This window comes from Lepidochelys olivacea (genome assembly GCF_965140295.1).
Source record: "Lepidochelys olivacea isolate rLepOli2 genome assembly, chromosome: 1".
NCBI lineage: Eukaryota > Metazoa > Chordata > Testudines > Cheloniidae > Lepidochelys > Lepidochelys olivacea.
Window position 1 is genome coordinate 48,036,404 of NC_140411.1, and position 23,659 is coordinate 48,060,062.

General features: G+C 44.6%; 1 protein-coding gene across 2 annotated transcripts in view; it reads left to right on the top strand.

The window, feature by feature from the left end:
* MTUS2 (microtubule associated scaffold protein 2) overlaps positions 1-23,659 on the top strand; it is a 304,252-nt gene that overhangs the window by 189,407 nt on the left and 91,186 nt on the right. Inside the window, exons 5-6 of one of the 2 annotated variants that reach the window (XM_084629404.1) lie at positions 3,939-4,040; positions 11,409-11,620. In XM_084629404.1, coding sequence (XP_084485530.1) covers positions 3,939-4,040; positions 11,409-11,620 — 314 coding nt within the window. The remainder of the gene's footprint in view (positions 1-3,938; positions 4,041-11,408; positions 11,621-23,659) is intronic. The other variant, XM_084629405.1, reaches the window with a different exon arrangement.

Here is a 23,659-nt window from a genome sequence, read left to right on the forward strand (position 1 = left end):
CTGCAATTACTTTCACCCCAGCCAATCCTTGGGTGAGTCTTCTCTGGAACACCTCTGGTGTGCCCAGCAGCATTTTCAGCCATCTGGAGCAACCAAATGGTGTTGCAAAGGTTGTCAGCATGGCGGACTCTTTATCCGGGCTTACGTACCAAAACCTGTTCCCTCACATCACAGACCATAAAAATTCTGGCTTTGGAAAGTTCTGGTAAGATGTAATCAATTGTGGGCTGTGGATAGTGGCATCTTTTCAATGCCCAGTTCCATAGGTGCCGACTTCCCTGCTTTCCCCTGGGTGCTCAACTCTCCCTCTTCCCCCTCCTTGTGGCCCCACCCCTGCCCCGCCCCATTCCAACCCCTTCCCGAAAGTCCCCGCCCCAACTTTGCCCCCTCTCTGCCCCTATTCCAACTCCTTCCCCAAATCCCGCCTCGGCCCCACCTCTTCCCCACCTCCTCCCCTGAGCACACCATGTTCCAGCTCCTCCCCCTCCCTCCCAGCACACCACCAAACAGCTGTTTGGTGGCAGCCGGGGGGAAGCGCTGGGAGGGAGGTGCTCGGGGGGGAGGAGGAGGTGGGGCGGGGGAGGGAAGCTTGGCTGCCAGTGGGTGCAGAGCACCCACTAATTTTTCCCCATGGGTGCTCCAGCGCCTATGCCCAGTTCAGTGGGTTTGGGTCTATGCAGATGTGTAATTTTCCTGATGGCTCCTTCACCACCACCATGTTGCTCACCCAGTCCCTACTGGCCTCTACAGGTGCTACAATACCCCTGCCCTGCAGACTTTCAAACTCCTTGTGTACTGGATTATGTAGTGCCGCTGGAATTTTCCTTGGTGGTTGTCATAAATATAAAGGGAAGGGTAACCACCTTTCTGTATACAGTGCTATAAAATCCCTCCTGGCCAGAGGCAAAATCCTTTCACCTGTAAAGGGTTAAGAAGCTAAGGTAACCTCGCTGGCACCTGACCCAAAATGACCAATGAGAGGACAAGATTCTTTCAAATCTGGATGGGGAGGAACAAAGGGTTCTGTCTGTCTGTGTGATGCTTTTGCCAGGAACAGATCAGGAATGCAGCCTTACAACTCCTGTAAACTTAGTAAGTAATCTAGCTAGAAAATGTGTTAGATTTTCTTTTGTTTAATGGCTGGTAAAATAAGCTGTGCTGGAGGGAATGTATATTCCTGTTTTTGTGTCTTTTTGTAACATAAGGTTTTGCCTAGAGGGATTCTCTATGTTTGGAATCTGAATACCCTTTAAAGTATTTACTATCCTAATTTTACAGAGGTGATTCTTTTACCTTTTCTTTATATAAAATTCTTCTTTTAAGAACCTGATTGATTTTTCATTGTTCTTAAGATCCAAGGGTTTGGGTCTGTGTTCACCTGTACCAATTGGTGAGAATATTATTATCAAGCCTTCCCCAGGACAGGGGGAGTAGGGCTTGGGGGGGAAGACGTCTTGGGGGAAGACGTCTCCAAGTGGGCTTTTTCCCTGTTCTTTGTTTGAAACGCTTGGTGGTGGCAGCATACTGTTCAAGGCCAAGGCAAAGTTTGTACCTTGGGGAAGTTTTTAACCTAAGCTGGTAAGAATAAGCTTAGGGGGTCTTTCATGCAGGTCCCCACATCTGTGCCCTAGAGTTCAGAGTGGGGAAGGAACCTTGACAGTGGTAAACACAGAGGTTCCTCTATGGGGTCTACTTCCAGTCACAGCTTTCCTACAAGGCACGTGTCACCTTTGAAAACATCCCCTCATGATTTTCATTATCCATGGACTCCCCCTTTTGCTTCTTGCAGCTATAAAATTCTGATGCTGCACCCATATCAGATCCATGTCTTGTATGGCTGTATTCTCCAAGAGGGGTCTGTGGTGCTTCCCATCCACCCACAAACTGCAGTTGATGCGGTCTGTGTTTTGGGGGGTTAGTTACTCAGAGATCACAATCTCCTGTGGGCTGCATTATGCTCTGATTGTATGTTATTTGAGTGCACCTGCTCACGTAATAGGAGTGTTTGAGCCCAATTCACCCTGAGGAATCACATTGCAGGAGGCCCTGCTGTTCAGCTGAAATTGCATAGGGCATTTCTCTGCTAACATTGTTGCATGCACGGAGGTTGGTATAGTCTCTTGTTGCTTTCCTGTCATGACAGCCTGAATCTGATTTGCTCTTGGACTCAAGAAGAATAAAGCTGTCATCTGATGTGCCATCCCCCTCTTGTACAGGTCTGACTGAATTTTTCTGGGACTTTCCTCTGCTCTGGCAGAAACTAATAAAGTGGTTCAACTTGCCACGTTCCTTGCAATGCTGTCCTAGTGCGGGGCACTTCTCCTTTACCTGCTCATGTTCTCTCCCACATCACTATAGGTATGGAGCCCTGGCCACCGGCTCTCCCTTGCTGTTGTCTCTCTGCCTGTACTTCTGGGGGTGTTGTGCCTCCTCTGGCTTTCATCCTTTCTCTCAAGGTATCCGCCGCACGCCCCAGAGCTAAGCACCTAATGTGAGATTGTCTTCCTGGAGCTGCTGCTCCTGCACATGGTGATCCCAAGTGCCACAAGTCCTGTCCCAAATCAGGGAGTCCCAAATCAACGAGTCTGTCAAGTCCCCCACATTGCACGTAGCAGCCAGTGTGTGTAAGGCTGTAGCATGGCGGGTCTACTCTCTCCCCTTTGGATTGGTTGCCAGTGAAAAACCTGCCGCTCCATGGTTTCATTCTGCTTTGGGGAGCACTCATTCCTCAGGGCTCCAAGGAGTTCTGTGATGCTCGAGGCAGTGGCGAGCTGCAGATCTTTCTGCCTTGGTCCCCAGTAAGGTAAGAGTTTTACTTTTGTGCATGGCCAGATCCCTGTACCGCTCAAACTCCTCCATCCACTGGGTCCATCCCTGAGCTAGGTTTGTGTCTGCAAAATCCAGGGTTCCAGGGACCTTCCATGGCTCACGCTGCCAGCTGCTGCACTGCAGCGAACTCACAGCTCAGACGCTGCCGCCATGTTTCACTCACAAAGCGTGACGCTGAATGCAGTTTAAGTTGAACGAGTGAAACTTTATTAAACCCTGCGGACTCCGTGTATCTGAGGCTGAGTTGCTTCCCTCCTACCTGCCCCCTTTCCCTGTTCCACTGGTGCCCCCTCAATAACAGTCCCTCCAGGGAACATGGACTCTCTGATAATGATACTGGCTTTGCAATTAGCTCCACTTTGGGGCTCATTTTATGCAGTTCACGTGGCGTAAGAGTGCATTCCATAGTATGGGATGGCAGGGCCCAACTCATACTCTGATGAGAAGCTTTTTATTTCAAACCTGTGTTTCTATTTGAATTTTTCCCCCAGTAGTCTGATCAATAACAGGGGAAGCTTTAGTTTACAGACAGCCTTGAGCTTTCAGGAGAGAGCGCCACTGTGCACCAAGGTGCCCTGCTAGATGAGTGAGACAACAGTGTACTCATCCTGTCCGGACTCAGCAAGTAAATGCTTGTTGGTAAGAACAGGTAAAGCAACTCACAAATAACATGGTGCTGTAAACCAGAATAGACATCAGGTGCCAGAATTTTAAGGATGTGTGTGTGCATGAGTGAAGTACACCACATGCAGAAGGCCAGAGGATTTGCATAGTGTGCATGGCCTTGTGTTGGCCCTCATTAGTGTGGTGAATTTCACTCCTATTTGTATGTGCAGAGTTCCATATTTGCAGAGGCACATGGTCAGTTAAGTCTCTAACTGGCCATGTGCTCACTGAACTACCCAGTTGGCACACAGCATCATGATATCTTCATACGTGCAGGAGGCATATGTGATTGTGCACGTTCAAAGGCATATGCAAAGCTTTCAGTATCTGGCCCAAAAGTAATATTGAAAACGTATTTGTGTTTTGCCATGCTGTTACTCTTGTTAGAGGCATGCTGCTGCGTGATGGCAAATAAAGTAAAGATTGGGTTTCTTTTTTTAAAGCAGGTGTGAAGAAAGAAGTACAAAAAGATCAAGATGCAAATAAACCCACTGTGTCATCCCCTAAGAGATTAGCAGTATCAGCCACCAAGCTCCATTCACCAGGTATTTATAAACTGCCGGAGCACTCTTTTGAGGGAAGATTTAAACTTGTCGAATTTGTCTTCCAAAACAGAGTCATTGCTTTTCAATGTTTAAGGGTACAAGGATCATTTTTAAAAATCTTTATTATTTTTACGTTAAAAAAAAAAGAAAACAAATACAGGGACCAAAAACCACATGTAATACAATCACCAACAGTAACAGTACACCACTTGATATCGAAGGTCACTGATGTGCAGAAGTGTTACATTTCCTAGGTTATTTCTGTAGATAACTGGGAAAGAGATGATCTTTAGAAATAACCTTCAGATACCTATAGCAACACTGTCAACTTAAAAATTAATGTTGTAAACAAACACATTTCTTTACTCGGTGTTACCAATAAAACCTTAGATTCTTTACAGCTAAAATAATTTTTAAAAATCCAAAGTACTTCTTACTATTTATGCTCTTTGGGCCAGATTTACACATGTCTTTAGGCACCTAAAGAGGCAGATCGGTGCCGTAAGTCTGTCCCTTTGGGCCTGAAACAAACACCGTTGAAATCATGAGCCCATTGATTTCAGTGGGCTTTGGATCAGGCCCTTTGACTTTTCAGGTCAGACCTTTAAAATCACTGACGTTAGTTTCACTTTCAGCTTCTCAGTGCAACCGTATTTGGGTTAAGAAGAGTTCAAGGGGAACATTATGTTTTATAACTCTAAATTAATAAGCAAAAGAGCATCTGTCCATTCACTTTAGTCATCACTTACATCACTTAAAACACACACATCAGGATTCCCATTGTTGTAAATAAACTGCAGCAATTCCATCGCATGTGACCCCCAGCCAACAAAACCAAGCAAGTGAAAGGTTAAAACCAATCTTCCTTTCCCAGTCACTAACCTCAGAATTCCTTCCCTTCTTCAGATGCCAGGGTTAAAAGATGAGCATTCAAGCTATTTTGGCACCATGGCTGGTAAAAAACAATTGTTTCCGTTAGAATTTAAAAAGAAATCACAGGAACATTTCTATTGGCTTTGTAAAGCTGCTGGGTTTTACAAAGGCCTAAATTTCCAAAAGTGGCTAATAATTTTCAGTGCCTTAATTTTTGGGTGCCCAGCTTGAGACATCTTAAAGGGCCCTGATTTGCATAAAGGACTGAGCACTTGTCCTCTGATGATTGGGTCCTTTTAGGGTGTCTCAGGTTGGGGCCCCCAAAATGATTGCACCCTAAAATCATTAGTCACTTTTGAAAATTTGGGCCTAAATCAAAATCTAAATGAAGTCTACATTTCTTCAGTTGCCCTTTGCTTTCTTTAAACAAAAATAATAAAATAAATAGTGACAAAGGAAAATTGTACTGCAAATAGAGTAGTTTTCTATGACAGCATTCTGAAAACTTACCAAACTATTCCAATTAGTTAGATAATGTGCTGTGAAAAATTGCTATTCCTAGTATAACAAGTTTATTTTCCTTCTATTATTGTACTATTCAAATACACCCCCCGTCCCTCACTGTTGTTTTTTGACTGCCATAGAAACCCCTATTGCTGCCACAGAAGGAGGGATTATCTGGTGTGTTTTATCAATGGGTCTGACCTTCAGAGTTTGGATCAATATCCGGATCTGGATTTCCCCAAAGCTCTCGTGAGAGTGTTTTTTTAAGAATTCAACATTCCTGAACCTCCATCTGATCTATCACTATAACCCTGATCCTACAGTTTGATCTGTGGGGGACTTTGCACAGACACAAGGGTCCACCCACATGAATGTGATTGACAGATTAGAGTCCTTGTCTCTATTTTAGTTATTTCTAAGGTGCCTATCACTGTGGTAGCTAACACTGTCCAATCTGCTTATTATCAGCCTCCTCAAAATTACTTCTTCACTTTCTTTATCTAAATACTGGAAACTGGAGACAAAAATGTATTAGCTAGTGTACCACATCTAAATCTTCATGGATTGTATTAAATATCACTAGGTATTTATTACAATATTTTATTTCAAACAGTTAATTTGAAAAAAGTGCTAAGAATTTTGAAGCTATCAGTGATTCCTGGATTTCCGAGTACAATGGGTGTGGTCCTGCTTTTCCACAGCACCCCATATTCTAATTGACAAGAGGAAGCAGGATCAGGGCCAGCATTGTCAGTGTATTTCCCATCCTGTGCAGAGCAACAGAACACAAACATCAATGGGCAGAAGAAGCTTCGTGAGCTGCTTTTCAAACCCAGAGGAATTGAGAAGTTCAGATTTATCCCTGAGGAAAATATCACAGTTTAATTTACAAGGACAATTTATGCCATTGACAAGGACAACTTAGAGATGCACACTTCAAATGTTAGAAGGCAGGGGAAATTTAGAATGGAATTAAACAATTTAATAGTTTGTGTTCATTTAATCTTGACTGATTTCAAGGTGACTGGTTTTTTCTCTTTGCATTTATGACTTTTGTTGCATCTCCATCTCCATGGTGTCTAAGCAGTGAAAGACTTTTTTATCAAAAAGACAGACAAACACAGTTATTATTAAATATTTTGTATTGTGGTAGCACCTACAGGCCCAGTCAGAAAGGAGCTCCATTGTGTTAGGTGCTGTACAATCATACAGGGGGACACTATTTCCTTAACCGAAGTCAGTCTAAATAGAGAAGACAAACAGCGGTGAGGGAAATGGGTACAAAGTGATGAGTGTCATAGTTGAGCCTGTCTGAAAAGTGATCATCTATTTAACTGTCAGAGTTTTCTGTAGCACCCATCACTACAGTATTTAAGTGCTGCATCATAATTAGGGCCCTATCAAATTCATGGTCATGAAAAATGCCTCACAGACCATGAAATCTGATCTCCCCCATGAAATCTGGTTATTGTAGGGGAGGGGGGCTCCTACCATGCACTGGGCTCCAGCTGCTAGCTCCGGCCAGGCTGGGCAGGGATGGGACTTCCTCTTCCCCTGCCAGGGATGCTCCCAGGGGGGACAGACCCACCTCCAGGAACTTTTCTGGCTGCAGGAAGCTCTGCAGCTGCTGGCTGGGAGCCCAGCTCTGAAGGCAGCGCAGCCACAGAGCTTCCTGCCGCCAGGAGGAGGTTCCCAGAGGTGAGTCTGACTGGCCCCGGGAGCGGCCCCTGCAGGGGAAGAGGAAGTCCTGTTCCTCCCCAGCCCCACCAGACTAGGAGCTAGAGTCTAGTGCACAGTAGGAGCCCCTGCTGGGGTGCCCCCAGCCCTGCCCCAGCTCCAGGCCCAGTGCTCGGGAGTTAAAGGGGCCTTGGGCTGGTTGGACCATGGTGCCCCCGTGACCATGGAGCCCTGGGTGGTTGCCCACTTGTAAGGCTGATCCTGCCCCCCCCCCCCGCCGCCCCCGGCAAAAGTTACAACCTCCCCATACCTGAGACCATCACTTCTGCACTGCTGCTGGCAGTGACACTGGCTTTAGAACTGGGTGCTCAGCCGGCAGCCGCTGCTCTCCAGCTGCCCAGCTCTGAAGGCAGCACCCCTGCCAGCAACAGTGCAGAAGTAAGGGTGGCAATCCTGCGACCCCCCTACAGCCCCATTTTGGGTTGGGCCCCATGGTTACAACACCATGAAATTTCAGATGTAAACATCTGAAACTGTGAAATTGACTATTTTAAAATCCTATGGCTGTGAAATTGACCGAAATAGACAGTGAATTTCATAGGGCCCTAATCATAAAGTATTCAGTTATGAAATGTTGCTAAATCTGGCCTCCTTTGCAGCCATATGTTGTAGACACAGTTAATCATGAATGCTGGATTTTTTGTAGCTGTCATTTAAGTCATTTGCAGATCTAAGAACCTGACTGCGCACTCAAATAGGGTACTTAAGTATCTACAATATCTGAATCATACTTGCAAATACTTGTGGGTCCCAAAATGTCAGTGCTGGCCCATTAAACTATGTAATGTCACTGGTGTGTAGACTGGCTGTCCTACAAAAATTACAGCTATTTTCTAACCCCCACCTGTTGCCATATTGCCAGAAATGAGGTCAGTGAATTCCCTGAGGATTAAAGTTCATGCAGCTTTTGTGTTAAAATTCTGTTTGTTCTTCTTGGCAGTTGTGTGAAATGTAAGCTCACTCATTTGTAACATCAGTTCAGAGTTCTGCATTGCTGTATGAGAGAGCTATTTATTCCTTTGTGACTGGGTTAGATTTGTCTTTTCAGTGTAATAGCTACAGAATTAAGGAAGCTTTTCTGTCACACTTAGTGGTGAAGGGTAGTTGGAGATGAATGTCCCGTTTTTATTTTTACATTTGGCAGGGCCATGTAACCTCCTCCCCTTTTCAGCCTTCCCTCACAAATGCTTATTCCCTTTTTAGCTTTCCCTTTCACGAATACACACACCCTTCTTCACATTTCCCTTCCATCCACACTCATGATATGCACGTGCACGCACACACGGAAGTCTATCTTCACCTCTGTCTTCCTCTTAACACCCCCATACACACTCATTTTGGGTATGGTACCTAGGCCAAATCTATCTTCTACTGGAGCACGTATTAACAAGATGTCTGACCCTTTTCTTCTCTCCCCGTTGCTGACTAGAGCCTCTGGGACTAAGGTCTGGGAGGAAAGTTCAACCAATGAGACCCAAGAAGAGATTTAAAGTAGATGAGCTTGTAGGAGCTAAAATGTTCCAGCATGGTGTGCAGGAGGGAGCTAAAAAATATAAAGAGATCAGAGATGAAGAGGGAGACAGTGTCGTAATCCATGCAAGGTGTTGCCCAGTAGAACACAAAGCGTTTGGTATGGAAGCTCCTTAATAAAAATATGAAGCCAGAGCAAATTTCCAAAGCGATGAATCCAACACCTCCGGAACATCAGCTTTCCTTGTTTCTTCAGTGCAACTGAGTAATAAAACCTAGAGAAATGCTATATGCTAGTCAAGTATCAGAGCAGGATTTGGAACATGACCATATCTTACAGAGGGACCATATAAAGTGGCTCCAGTATGACTGACAGTTCAGATAGAACAGCCATGCGGAGGCTAGGGAATATCAGGTCAACATACTCACAATAAGGCCCTATCTGCTCTATAACTATTAACAAGTCTCACAGCCCATTTACAACCCAATAAAAAGATGTAGTGTAGACAGGATTTACTTTTGTCCCGGAATTTCACTAAAGCCATGGACTGTCTGGGGTTTTAACATGTTTATTGGAACATAGAGAAGTCCCATCCATTGTACATTGCAAATTGTAACAGTTTTGTAACTGGGTTCCTGCCTGGACTCTGTTATAGCTGTAGATGGGATCTAAAAAATGATGGTACTGAAAATACCTATGTATATTACAAACCAGTGAACACCAGCGGGGTTTTGTTTTCAGGGAGTGACAACTCAAACCCGATTTGTGGAACGGCGGTAGAAACGTTCTCTGGTGTAAAGTCTCCGGAGCGCAGACTATCCGTAGTTCAGAAAAATGCATCAATGTTTTCAAAAGTCTCAGAGCAGACCTGAACCCATGACGAGCCAGTGGTGCTTTAACCACCACCTGCAGCTTGCTGGTTATGAGTTTTGTCCAGGGTTGCAGTCACTGTGGCTGACTCCCTTAGCACTTCCCTCAGCAACAACATCAGGAAGGCTGCTAATGCTGCACAGGGATAATAGAACCCCCCCCCCCCCAAAAAGAGGGAAGTGATGGTAAAGTTTGAGCACTATATTTCCAAGCTGATGTTTTTTATATAGACCTGCAAAGTAATTCCTTTGGGTTCTGGTGAGTCAGTCAGTCAATGGAGAATTAATTATAACTTCTAGAGATGGAAGAAAGCACTGAAATTTTAAGTTCTGCTCTAAAAACTAACTGTAAAAATAGCATATTGGGGGTTCTGTACGGCTTGTGTCTCAGTGACTCCAGAACAGCTTTTCAAACTGCCAGTCCTGCGAACTCATCCCCAGCACTGCTAGTCAGACTGGTTTATTTCTTCCTCACACATCATCACCAGATGTAAAGGTTCGACAGCTGAACAGGCTATCAGTGATGGCTTTGCAATCCTATTTTCTTTATACTGCGTCCTCAGTGATATGTGTGCAACTCCGTTGACCTCAGTTGGGTTGCACAACTATAAGTGATTGGTCCTGTAATTGGAATGTGCTTACATATCTGTTGATGAGGCACAAAAATGAATAGACTCCAGCTTGCTCTCTCTTGGCTGTACTGGCATAGCAGGGTTAACAAGAGCACAATCCTCTGGCAAAATACAGGCAGTGTTGCAGCCCTTGGTGGATGTGGGTATCACTAAATGCTCGTTCAATTTAGAGCAACCCCAAAGCTGCTCTAAATTGCACCAAAAGCTGAATTGGCCATCACCCTGTTCAGAGGAGGGGCAGAAAGGTAAAGTAAAGCTACCTTTAGTGCCCTCCCAGGTGCACCAATCAATTCTTTGGCACACCTGAGGTTTGGGTCCGCTGTCTCCATTTCTGTGCTTAGTCCACTGGATCCCTGTTTCCATGAATTCATTCTTTTAAAGGCAGAATCTCTTCCTGTTCCTCCTCCCCCTTTTCCAATCTCTAGCTACATGGATTCTGAATCAGACTTCGGAAAGCCACTGACCTGTGAGTTTGATTACCTGTGTGCCAGATGGCATAGAGAGTAGTGTATTCAGAGAAGAAGACTAACTTAAATCCATACTCACAAAACAGTTTCACAGCAAGTGAGCGAATATACCTGACAGTCACCCTAATTCTTGTTTAGCTTTTCTAGAAGGATATGGCATTTGTCTGACAGAACATGCCTTTCCTTTGATTCTGTGCCCGTCTTGGCTTGTATGTAGCTGGAGGGTGTACAGAATACTGACAAGGGGCACAGGTTTGTTAATGAGAGGAGGACCATTGGGCCCAGTCCTGCACTGCACTGACACCTCCTGTGAGGTGTTGAATGCTCTAAACTATCATTGCATCAGCAAGGTGCTCGCCACCACGCAGGACACACTTCGGGTATGTCTACACTGCGATGAAAACCCTGTGGCTGGCCTGTGCCAGCTGACCTGGGCTTGCGGGGCTCTAGCTAAGGGGCTGTTTAACTGCAGTGTAGACGTTCAGGCTTTGGGGCTGGAAGCTGGGCTCTAGGATCCTGCAAAGGGGGAGGGTTCAGTGCTTGGACTCCAGCCCAAGCGTCTACACCGCTGTTAAAAAGGCTCCTTAGCCCGAGCCCCACAAGCCTGCGTCAGCTCCTTGAAGGATTAAGCCCAAAGGAGTAACTTGTGCTTTGATGTGGCAGCACTTTTTACAGGTAAATTCACTAGAAAGCTTGTGTGAATGCAGCAGGCTATTTTTTTAGTCGAGTTCCAGGAGCCGTCAAAACATGAGAGGTTGTGTCCATGCATATACAGTAACGGGTTATGGTCTTTGTTTTTATATTTCATCTTGTAGGACACCCTAAACAAAGGGCAGCTGTTCCAAGGAATGGATTTTCCACCAAGGCAGATCTGCAGACTCGAGAGGCCGAACGGCAGTTCATGCAGCAGCTGAAGGAAAAGTGTGACAAGCAGTCCAGGCAATTCAGCTGTATTCAAGAGGAACTTAAAAGGGCCAGTCGTGGCTTCGAGGTCTTCGCTGTAACAACACAGCATTTCTTTCGGAAGGTAAGTGCACCCCATTAGCAGCATTCGTGAGGGTGTTTAATGCTGTGTCGTAATGCTAGTCATCTATGCGAGCTACTCATTACTCCAGCCCAATTTTAACTCTGTTCTTGGGAGCCAAGTGTATAATTTCATTGTAATGGTTGCTATGAGAAGGGTATTATAATTAGATACTATGTAGCTGGGAATCGAAGATCGGTGCATTGAGCTAGAGGAGAGTGCTGTAACTGATGCCTTTGTAATGAAGGTGGAGGGGTTTTAGAATAGATTTAAGGATGTAAGACATGCAGAAACAAAAGGTGCCAGCCATCTTTACATTAGCGCTGGAATGGACAACTTCACTAAAATTGTGAAAGCTGCAACAAAGGTGCAAACTGGTCATAGACTTAATCTCTCAAAGTGTGGCAGAGGGAGGAAAAGAGACTTTCCTAGTATACCTGTACACTTCCCATTCACCACAGGCTGGGTAATGCTGACTTGTCATCCAAATTACAGTGATCACTCTTATAAACCTGTCAGTTCCCTTTGATACATGAAATAACGATACCTCAGTATTTGCAGTATCCCTTATAGCAGGAACAGAATAATTAGAAAAGCATATCTGTTTACCAAATCCAGGACAACAATGGGAAGGTTTAAAGGGAAACCACGGTATTCTTGAAGGGTTTTAACTATCACTTTCCTCTAAAGCCGCTTGCTGTGGGATGTGGGGCCAGATTCACCAGTCTGTTCTGTTTGCTTTGTACCCCTCCAGGTGAAGCCAGGTTTGTGACTGCTTTGCGTTGCTGGGGCAGTGCAAAGCAGACAGAGGTCTCAGTAGATCTGGCTCGGGATTTCTGTAACATCCCAGAACTGTCAGTTTGTCTCTAAGTTTGGAACAGCGAATACTAAACTTTGGGCACGGAGTGGAGAAAAAAAGAGCCCAGCTTTAAACCTTCTAAAACAATTCTGAAACGCTTTACATGCTTTTTTTTATGTTTGGTTTGTGGTTTTGATGGGGCAGGAGAGAGCTGCCTTAGAGGGGGCACCAGAAGTTCTGTCTTGTTCCCAAGTAGGAGTTGATCTAGCTAGCTGGCTGGGGAGTCTGAATGAGGGGGGAAAAATTGGGTGATGGGAGGATTTTGTGAAACACTAAATATTTAAAATATTTTTCTGAGGGTTTCTTTTTCCTTTATTTTTTTTTCCAGCCTTGAGACTTCTGGGCATTTTTGAAGCTCTTTTCTGAGCTGACTGTGGAGTGTTCTTGATTAAAAGCAGAGGGAAATACAAAAAAGTACAGAAGTCCCTGCACAGGCAAAATGGTTGAGGGTTGAGTTAAAAGGCAATATGGCAGGGGAATAGTCCTAATTAAGGAGAGAGACATGGCTTTGTTCCTGAAGAATTTAGCTTTAATTTGTACAAGCAATGAGTGCTTGAAAATTCCATGGTCTGCATGCATGGTGATGTCTTGCTAAGCTCGCAGAGGTCCTGATCCAACACCCATTGACATTAGTGGGAATCTAAATGTGCATGTAAGGAATAATGTGCTGCATACAAGTAAAATGCTAACTTTTCTGCTGTGCCTCAGAGTTGCTCCCATCTGCTTCAGATAAATGTCCAGATTTTGGGGGAAAGCCAGGATCTTATAAAAGATCCTCTCCCCCTCCCTCCTGTTGCTCTGTTCCCAGCCAAAATGCTCCCTTGAGGTTGAGGAAAATACACAGGCCTGGGAGCCAGTTCCTGAGTTCCAGTCTCACCTCTTTCATGAACAAACATTCTGGAGGGCTTGACTGTGCACCTGTTACTCAAGTTGAGTAGTAGTCACCCTTGGGAGTAGTCCCATTCAGTTCAATGGTACTAACTGCACAATTGCTGCAGTTTTCACACAGCCCTGCATTGGGGATGGTATAGAACTGCACCCCCTCACAGGTGGGAAGCACCAGAATAGATCATGTGTGAGGAGGCACCCTACAAATTCCCCAATGCACTAGTCCTATCCTACAGGACAGTAGAGAGGACAGGGCCATGGTCACTTCCTCCCTATCTTTGAGTAATTTGCTCAGTGAAGGGATGAGCAGTCCCTGCTTACGGTGATGGCTATTGTGATTAAGCATTTGTGCAGCCATGCAAAGGGAGAGGCAAGTTTTCTTGCATGCTTTCACACTAACATTTGTGCAGATTTACCCTTACCAAGGTAAAGATCTTCTTCAGACAAAAACTATACAGTTAATTAAGTTACATGGCAGTATTCAATTTCTCCTTTAGATAAAGACTGTATTGCAGTGTGTACACCAACAGGGATAGAGTTAAGGTTACATGTGCAACCTTAACTTTAGTATGTCCTACCTTTTAAGTGACTAACTTTGCAACCTTAAAGTTTCATGAGTTTTTTCCATTTAATCTATACTAATATGTCTTGACAGCCATTCTGAGAGAAATTTGACTGTTCAATGATATCTCAGAACGAATGTTCCTTTCTCCTCCTCCACTGAACAAATCCTTTAAAAAAAAAAAAGATTAAAAACTGTTGTAAAACCAATAAGTACCAAGGAATTTGAAATACAAAGTAATGCTTACTACCCATCAAATTGCAACTAAAACAGACTGCCACCTTGTTATCTAGAAGGATAGATAACAAATGAGGTGCTGACTCAGAGTCAGAAAGCAAAGGAAAATGAAAGCAGTGGTTCTTACACAGGCCATTAGCCAGTTATGAAGGGTAATGATTGGTATGCCTGTGGACAGCTATATTTTAATTAATAATTAATTAGCAGATTAATTAGCTAGGGTCAAATTTTGCCTTCAGATATATATGCATAACTCCTATTGACTTCAGTGGGAATTTCAGACTTATCTGAAACAGGATAGTTCTTGCTTAATGTTTCACATTCATAATGCTTAATTCTGTCCTCAGCTTATGTGCTGAAGATACCAATTGTGATGGTATATTACGTGAAGTGTGGAAACTGTCCACGAGGAATTGAACTAAGATTATCCAGTCATTTCACACAATGCAATATAAACAGCCTTCTGTGACTTTGGTCACTACTGACCTCCACCAGCTAGTTTAGCCTGATAATCCAAGAAATTTCTGGCCCAATTTCAAGCCGTGTGTTAAAGCCAAAGGATTTTCTTGTGTTGCAGATTGCCTCTTAGAAGTGGCAATAGTGCCATCTACAGGAGAGTAGCCCCAAGTGACATGTTTTGGAAAGGTTTCAGAGTAGCAGCCGTGTTAGTCTGTATCCGCAAAAAGAACAGGAGTACTTGTGGCACCTTAGAGACTAACCAATTTATTTGAGCATAAGCTTTCGTGAGCTACAGCTCACTTCATCGGATGCATGTTTTGGAAAGGAATCCCTTATTTAAATAAAAAGTAGACAAACTATATGTAAATATTTCTGTCGTATTTATAGATAGAGCTTTTTCTGCTGAACACTAGCATGGCCACACCACCCCAGTGCACTGGGCAGCTCTGTGATAATGGCATCACCTCCTCTTCTGCCAGTTCCAGCTTAGATGTAAGTTTGAAAAACAGTGGAGATACCTTGTTAACAAGCTCCTGATTCTTTGGGTAAATGAGGAGCCTATGTAAGTAGGTACAGAGTTTCCCAACCTTTCTCAAATAAAATTGTTGCAAGAAATAGCTCTTTATATAATGTGTAGGGATGTTGTTATTGGAACTTTCATTTCACTGAGGATCTGATATTTCTTTTATTCCAATTAGGAACGAAACATGAACATTTTGAAATTGACTGAAAGAAAGTTCCAAAAAAAGTTCCATTTCATTTCAATTATGACTTTTAAAAATTGAACATTCTGTCATAATATACACTATAATACAAAATAAAACCTTTTTAAACAAAGGGTCATTTTGAAAAGAAAAAACTAAGTGTTTTGGAACTTTTCCCCTAAAATAAAATTTCAGCAAAATCAATATGATTTCATGAAGCATTTCAATTTCAGCAGAACTGCATTCTCAGATGGGAAGTGGGTCCATCAAAGATTTTCTAGCCAGCTCTAATTATTATTATTATTATTTATACATTATCATAAATATTAATGGAGCTTTACAGAGAAATCTTTATACCTAAGGAGGGATATGTGTGCATTTGCAGTACCCTAGGTGTTCCTTGTTGTGCTGACAGGGAAATACAGGGATACTGCAAATACTAATGTAACCATATCAAAGGCAAAATTGGTATATTAATAAGGGTGGCCATTGTTAGAGAATATGTAAAATACTTCATTTACAGATCTTTGAATCAGATAAGTAGTCATAGACAGGAAACTTTCGCTGTGTCCAGAGAAATATAACAAAGCCAAGGAAAGTGCCCCTATCCTCTCCGTTCAAACACTGTTCTCTGTATATGTCTGAAGAGTAGTGGTTTTGTCCTTTGAATGAACCCTATTGCACCAATGTAATGTGTTCTCCCAGGGGGAGCATACAAACCTTGGAACACTACATTCCCCGCAAACAATGTAGAGAAAACCCATGGGAGGGGGCTGAAAGGGAGCAAGTCCCAGGGAGGTTGTACCTGAGATTTCTTCCTTATTGTTCAGATGGAGTTTGCTGTCTTGCAGAACAGGCCATAGGGCCAGACTCCATGGATTCCTCCGGAGCTGCACAAATCTCAGGGGCTTCAGCAGGAGACCGGGGCTTTCTGCATAGAGGCTCCATGCCACAGCAGCAGTCACGGCCACCCTTCTTGGCAGCATGGCTCCAACAGTGCCACATTGCCAGGAACTCCCCTGGCTGCAGTTGCCTCCAGGATCCTCACTTGTTCATTGGCAAATGCTGGCAGCTGAACAGCTCCAGAACCAGGAAACTAGCATTTTGCAACTTAGCTGCATTGTTTCTGCTGGGTATGAGACTCCAGAAGGTGTCATGGAGCATGAGATGACATCACGAGCTGTACTATGAAACAAAACGTTACAGAAGATGAGGTCAGGCCATGAGCAACGTGTGGTGGGGAAGAGGCATGTGGGGTCAAGTGACTCCCCCTCTCCTCCCCAGAGATTTCTGCTTGGCCTGCAGGGTGGAGAGGGAGAGGGGCTCTGTCCTTCTCCTGCTGGGCCCGCCCCCCAGCATGCTCAGCCCCTGTCCCTGGCAGCTGGGCCCAGGTGGGAAGTGGCAGGGGCAGGACAGACACTTCTCACACCGGCCGCTCCAAGAGAGCCTGGCCAGGGAAGTGGCGGCAGGTCGCCCTCCGACCCAGCTCAACTGCCAGGGACAGGGGCTGAGCGACCCAGGGTCCCCTCTCCCACTCTCCCCTTCCCGGCACATTTCCAGATTGCTCTGCCCCTGTCCCCAGCAGCCAGGCCTGGGTGTGGGGACAGCCCCCCACCTCCTCCCCAGCCAGGCTGTCTCAGACAGCTTGCACTGCACTGAGCAGCGACCCGAAGCATCCAGCTTCAGCCATGTGAGAAGCAGCCTCATCACGCTCTCCACCCAGGCCTGGCTGCCAGGGAGAGCGGCTGAACATGCCAGAGGTGCAGCGGGGGAAGGACAGAGCCCTCCCCCACATAGATAAAGTGGGGCGACAGAGCACCGTAGCTCCGGACTAGGCACAGGGTCGGGGGAAGGTTGCTGGGCAGAGGAGACGTGGGGCAGTCACATGTCCTCCCCTTTAGATTATGCCATACACACACACCCCAGAATGGAGAGGCACAAGACATCTATGGGTCAGGCATAGAAATCTAAACACAGTATGTCCATCGTTTTTACTGCAGTAAAGTCTCCAGAGCTTCCCAGGGTTAGTATTCCAGAAGAAGAGGGATTTCTTGTGGATCAAATGTGAAAAATGCTTCTTTCCATCCTGCCCTTTATATCTGCCTCCTGTTTTCCATTCACAACCATTCTGCATCTCCACATTGGAGTCTCTCCTTCACACCCTCTTCCTTTCCATCCCTGCTGATCTCTCACCCATTGCTGTTCATATTATTTCCATCCAATTTAGACGTTAGTGCCATGGGCCATAACTAACCTATGCATTTTGTAAAATGCTGCACGTCGGTGGCACTGTGTAAGTAACAAATAGTGAGTATTGCACATTGCTAGGTAACCGCTGTGACGAATAGGAACTCTGGGGTTGAGGGGTAGGGGGAGGCTTGGGAAGTGTACACAATATTTCCTACTTTCCGAGCCAGATTTGTAAAGGTGGCTGTCCAAGCTCAGGTTTCAGAGTAGCAGCCGTGTTAGTCTGTATCCGCAAAAAGAAAAGGAGTACTTGTGGCACCTTAGAGACCTTTTTGTCCAAGCTCAGTGTGCGCAAATGTGGACAGCGTAGAGCTTGTGCTCTTAGGAAAAACAAGTCAGGGAGAGAACGAAATTCCTAACCCAACTCTCTCACACCTGTATTCCCTGGTTCTCCTCTCTTTTTCTCTCCCCAGCCCTGAACATCTGGCCGCCCATTGCTTGATGAAGATAATTAGTCTTCAATTAACACCAGATACATTTTTTTACCTGTTCCACTTACAAATCCCTAGGCCTCCAAACTTGTCTAATTAGCATGTTCAGAGGCATCTCCTTCTGGCACAGAGCAAGAAAGCAGCCTTTCATTAAGCAATTAACTCTTCATCTGCCACTTTTCTAGGTATGTCTCAGTCTGAATGAGACCAAACAGACCCGAGTACTTGTCATTAAGTGCAGTTCTGTTCAGGGCCTCGGCATACTTACCATTTGAGATAGGGAAATCAGTTTGATGCTGCCTACTTCATGCTCTCTTTAAATGCCATTGCTGCTGGGCCCTCCTCACACCTGTAGCTAGTGATAAGTCCTTCCTTCTTCCTATTGCCTCCTGGTGGGTGACTCTGGTGAGAGGAGGGGCTTTTCTACCTCTGCTGCCACAGAGGACATAGTAGGTCCTGCTGGAATAGTTCTTCTGTGGAGAGTGAGAGGGCAGAACAGAGGAATAGTTTTCTGCCTCCATTTCTTTCTTCATTTCCATTTCTGGTACATGTTTTTCTTTCCCCTTTGCTCTGCTGCTCAGTGTAGCGGGACCTCTCTTGCTGACAGACATATTTTAGAGCTAAACTAGGGAGAAGGAGCGGGGCCCATTAGGCTGAAGATGACTCCTGTTTCTCTGCTATTGAAAGGAGGAAAACACTATTTAGTTCTCTTGGCAATTAGGGGGAGTTCTCTGTACTGTGGCAGTGAGGTTCCCCAACATCATAACTGCAGTGACGGGGAAGAGGACATGCTCGCCACATTCTTGGATGATGGTGGACAGAAGTCACCACTCCATTTCCGCTTCCATGTCCCCTCTGACAGATTCCATGGGCTATATGTCCCCAGTGAAGAGATATAGATAGACCCAGGACAGGCAGTTGTGCAGCTCACAGGGTGAGACTATGTATCTGTGTTCACCTCTCTGTGAGCCCCTTTCACCAGAGTTTGTCAGATTTAGTTTAGGGGGGATGAACCTTTTTCAGGTCAGCTGATCTCCTGAAGAAAACCACGTGCCATGAAGGCAGTATCCAGGGCCACAGCCAAAATTTACAGGGCCTGGTGAGTCCACCCTGCCCCTCCAGTGACTGCATTGTCATCATCTTCTGCAACTTTATACCCTCCCACCAGAGGGCTCACCTCCATCTCCTCTCTACCTTGCCCCAGTGTTCTTATATCCCTGCATTACCCACCCAGCAACCCCCACTTTGCTCCAGCCAGCCCACCCACATGTAGACTTACTTTTCTTTCTTCATATACATTGATAATTACATTAAAAAATAACTATATTCAAAGAACACTACAGTTGCAAAGTCAAGCACTCATAAGTTAGGAAATACAAGAATAGTTCATCCCCCTCTGTGTGTATGAATTATGATATAACCTTTAATTACGTGGTAACATGCCATTTTTGCACAGCACTCTTGCTTTATTCAGTGAATGGCAGTGGTCCAGTCCTTCCCTTTGTGATAAAAAAAAATACAAGTAAAAATCCAAAAACAAAAGATCCTTCTACTCTGTCTTGGGCTGTTCCTTTTACCTCTCCTTTAGTCTCAGTCTTCAGCCCCACTCTGGGCTCAAAAGTATTTAGATCAGATTTCTGTGCTCCTGGCTTGGGGCTGTTATGGGAACCCACTTGCATTTGGTGCTCTGGGGTCTGGCCCAGGGATGATATATTGAGCAGGTGGGTCTGGTCCTTCAAGATGTGCTGCTGTTTCCCTGGGCCACTTGCTACCTCTGAGCCCCATGTGCTGCTTCCCTGTAGCAAGTGCTTAAATACAGCTTCTCCTCTGATTCTTAGTCCTGTGACTTCTCCCTAGGTCCTCCCAGCTCTTTTCTCTGGTGGAACATTGACCCTCAGGACTTCTTCTCCACGCCTTGTCCCCTTTCTGGGGCCCAGGATTAATTCTGTCCCTGTGGTCGTCTTCAGTCTGCCTCACCCAGGCCCTTCCCAAAGAGAGGGAACTCCCTACCTCCTCTCTCCTGGGTTTCTCTGCTCTCTCTTTTTCAATAGCTCTTGGAGCACTGGGGAAGACAGGAAGAACGCCAATGTTGTGACAATTTTTTAAAAACGGAAAAGAGATGACCTGGGTAATTATAGGCCTGTCAGCCTGACATCAATCCCCGGCAAAATAATGGAGCAGCTGATATGAGACTTGATTAATAAAGTGTTAAAGGAGGATGATATAATTAATGCCAATCAACATGGGTTTATGGAAAATAGATCCTGGCAAACTAACTTGATATCTTTTTTTGATGAGATTACAAGTTTGGTTGCTAAAGGTAAGAGCGTTGATATAATATACTTACGTAAACTTCTGTAAAGTGTTTGACTTGGTACCACATGGCATTTTGATTAAAAAACTAGAACAATATAAAATTAACACAGCACTTATTAAATGGATTAAAAACTGGCTAACTGATAGGTCTCAAAATGTAACTAAATGGGAATTGTCGTCAAGTGGGTATGTTTCCAATAGCATCTGACAGGGTTTAGTTCTTGGCCCTATGCAATTTAACATTTATTTCAGGTCTCTGATAAAAAACTTCAAATGACTACGGATAAAGTTTGCAGAGGACACAAAAATTGGGGCAGTGGTAAATAAGGAAGAGGACAGGTCACTCATATAGAGTGATCTGGATTGCCTGGTAAACTGGGCTCAAACAAACAGTATGCATTTTAATGTGCCTAAATGTAAATGTATACATCTAGGAACAAAGAATGTAGGCCATATTTGTAGAATGAGGACTCTATCCTGGGAAAGCAGTGAATCTGAAAAGGATTTGGGGGTTGTGGTGGATAAACAGCTGAAAGTGAGCTCCCAGCAGATATTTTGGCCAAAAGAGCTAATGTGATCCTGGGATGCATAAACGGGAATCTCAAGTAGGACTAGAGAGGTTATTTCATCTCCGTATTTGGCACTGGAGCAACTGCTGCTGGAATATTGTGTCCAGTTCTGGAGCCCACTATTCAAGAAGGATGTTGATAAATTGGAGAAGGTTCAGAGACGAGCCACAAGAATAATCAAAGAGCTAGAAAACCTGCCTTTAGTGATGGAAACAAAATGTAACTATTCATGAAATGGTGTTGGATTGGAAGGAGGTCTCAAGTGGGGTTCCACAGGGTTTTGTTCTGGGTCCAGTGTTATTTAACATCTGTATTAATGACCTGGCTGTAGAGCACACTGATCAAGTTTACAGATGACACAAAGGTGGTGGGGGGGTTGCCAATACTTTTGAAGACAGAGCTAATATTCAGAGGGATCTTGATAAATTGGAGAACTGAGTTATAGACAACAAAAAGAAATTCAACAAAGACAAATGCAGGGTGCAATATTTAGGGAAGAAAAAACAAATGCACAAACAGAATGGGGGTTAACCGGCTTGGCAGTAGCACTGCTGAAAAGGATCTGGGAGTTGTGGTGGATCACAACCTCAACATGAGTCACCAATGCGATGTTGTTGCAAAAAAAGCAAATTCAATTTTAGGTGGCATTAACAGGGGCATAGCATGCAAGTCATGGAAGGTGATAGTACCACTCTGGTACTGTTTCCAGTTTTGGTCACCAATGTATAGAAAAGATGTAGAGAAACTGGAAAATATTCAGAGGCAAGTGACAAAGACGATCAAAGGGACGGAATGAAAGCCATATGAGCAAAGGCTGAAGGAACAGGTATGTTTAATCTGGAAAAGAGGAGATTAAGGGGGCGGGGGGGTCATGATAGCTGTCTTCAGATACTTGAAAGGCTGCTGCAAAAAAAGATGGAGAAAAGTTGTTCTTTTTTGTCAGAGAGGACAGGACAAGAGGCAGTGGGTTCAAACTGCAGCATAGCAGATTTAGATTAAATCTCAAGAAAAACTTCCTAAGAACTAAGAACAGCAGGGCAAAGGAACAGACTGTCTCGAGAGGTTGTGGAAGCTCCTTCACTGTAGGTTTTAAAAAAAAAAAGCTGGAAAACCATCTGTCTTGGATGGTTTAGATACAACAAATACTGTATCTTGGTAGGTGGTTAGACTAGAGGGATGACACTTGCAGTCCCTTCTCACCCTATGTTTCTATAGACACAAAGAGCTCAATATATTTAGATTAACAAAGAGAAGGTTAAGAGGTATTTGATTAGTCTTTAAATATCTACATGAGGAGCAAATATTTATTAATGAGCTCTTCAGTCTAGCAAAGAAAGGTGTAATGTGATCGAACAGCTGGAAGTTGAAGCTAGATGCATTCAGGAAGCTAGATAAATTCAGAATGGAAATAAGGCATAGATTTTTGACAGTGAAGGTAATTAACCACTGGAACAATTTACCAAGGGTCATGGTGGATTCTCCATCGCTGACATTTTTAAATCAAGATTGGATATGCTCTAGGAGTTATTCTGGGGAGTGTTATGCAGGAGGTCAGACTACATGATAACAATGGTCCCTTCTGGGTTTGGAATCTCTGACTCTAGCCCCAGAGAGTGACTGCAGACTCCTTCCCTACATCCCTCTTCTGCTCTCAACTCCCTCTGTTTATAGTCCTCTCCCAGCCCCTCTCTAGCTGGGCTTCATCCTCAGTTAAACATGGCTCTCCCTCCAGGTGCAGCCTGGTATGTTAATTGATCTCCTTATTAACCCTTTTGGAGCCTATGTGGGGGACACATCACATGACAGGGTCCCACAGCCAACAGCCTCCTTCACGGCACAACTCTGATTCAACCTGTGCACTGAGTGAAGTAGGAGTCCCATGGGAAAAAATGTATATGATCACATTATTAAAGACCATCATAATGCATAAACACAAGGACAACAAATTAAAATTTGCACAAGCAACTTTAATTCTGACACTACACAACCTTTGAGTACTTGATTTTGCAACTTTACATTCTGTTAAGTTGTTTTTGTATGTACTTTCCTACGTTTATTTTAAAAAATAATTTAAAATAGAAAATCAATCTTTTGGAACCATACTGACCTCCAGCTTGGATCATCATCAGGGCTTAGCCTTTAGATCCAAAGCACAGAGCTCTACCACTTGAACTAACAGTAACAGGTAGCCAGTAGTAGGCTGTTATCCTCTATATGGACCAGTCACTAGATGGAGGATGAGACACACCTTGCAAATGGGTTTCACATCTATTTACTGATAGCACAGAAATGAAAAGCCCTGGGTTCAATTCCAAGTTCTTTAGGGAAGTCTGTACTTGTGGTATAGGCTCTTCTGCCCCAAGCCTGTGTCTGTCCCCCAGCTGTTCCTATCCAACCCACCTCCTCTGGCTACTGCAACCCCTTCTTCCCCTCCCCCACTCCATTTCTCACTCCTTTGCATTTCAGTATAGCATCTTCCTCCTCCCCAACACTGTCTGGGCCCCAAAAGTAGGAGCATTGAGAGCACAAGGGAAACCGTCTCTCTGCAGCCAGTTCCAATGCCCAGCATCACAGTAGCCCCTGGCAACTGGGTGAACAATTGCAGAGAAAGTTCAGATCAGCCCCTACAGCCCAGGATGGGGCATGCTCAGTCAACGTGGTGGCCACCTGGGCGCAGTTAGTGGTTGTGAGGGGCTGGAATCATAGAATCATAGAATATCAGGGTTGGAAGGGACCTCAGGAGGTCATCTAGTCCAACCCCCTGCTCAAA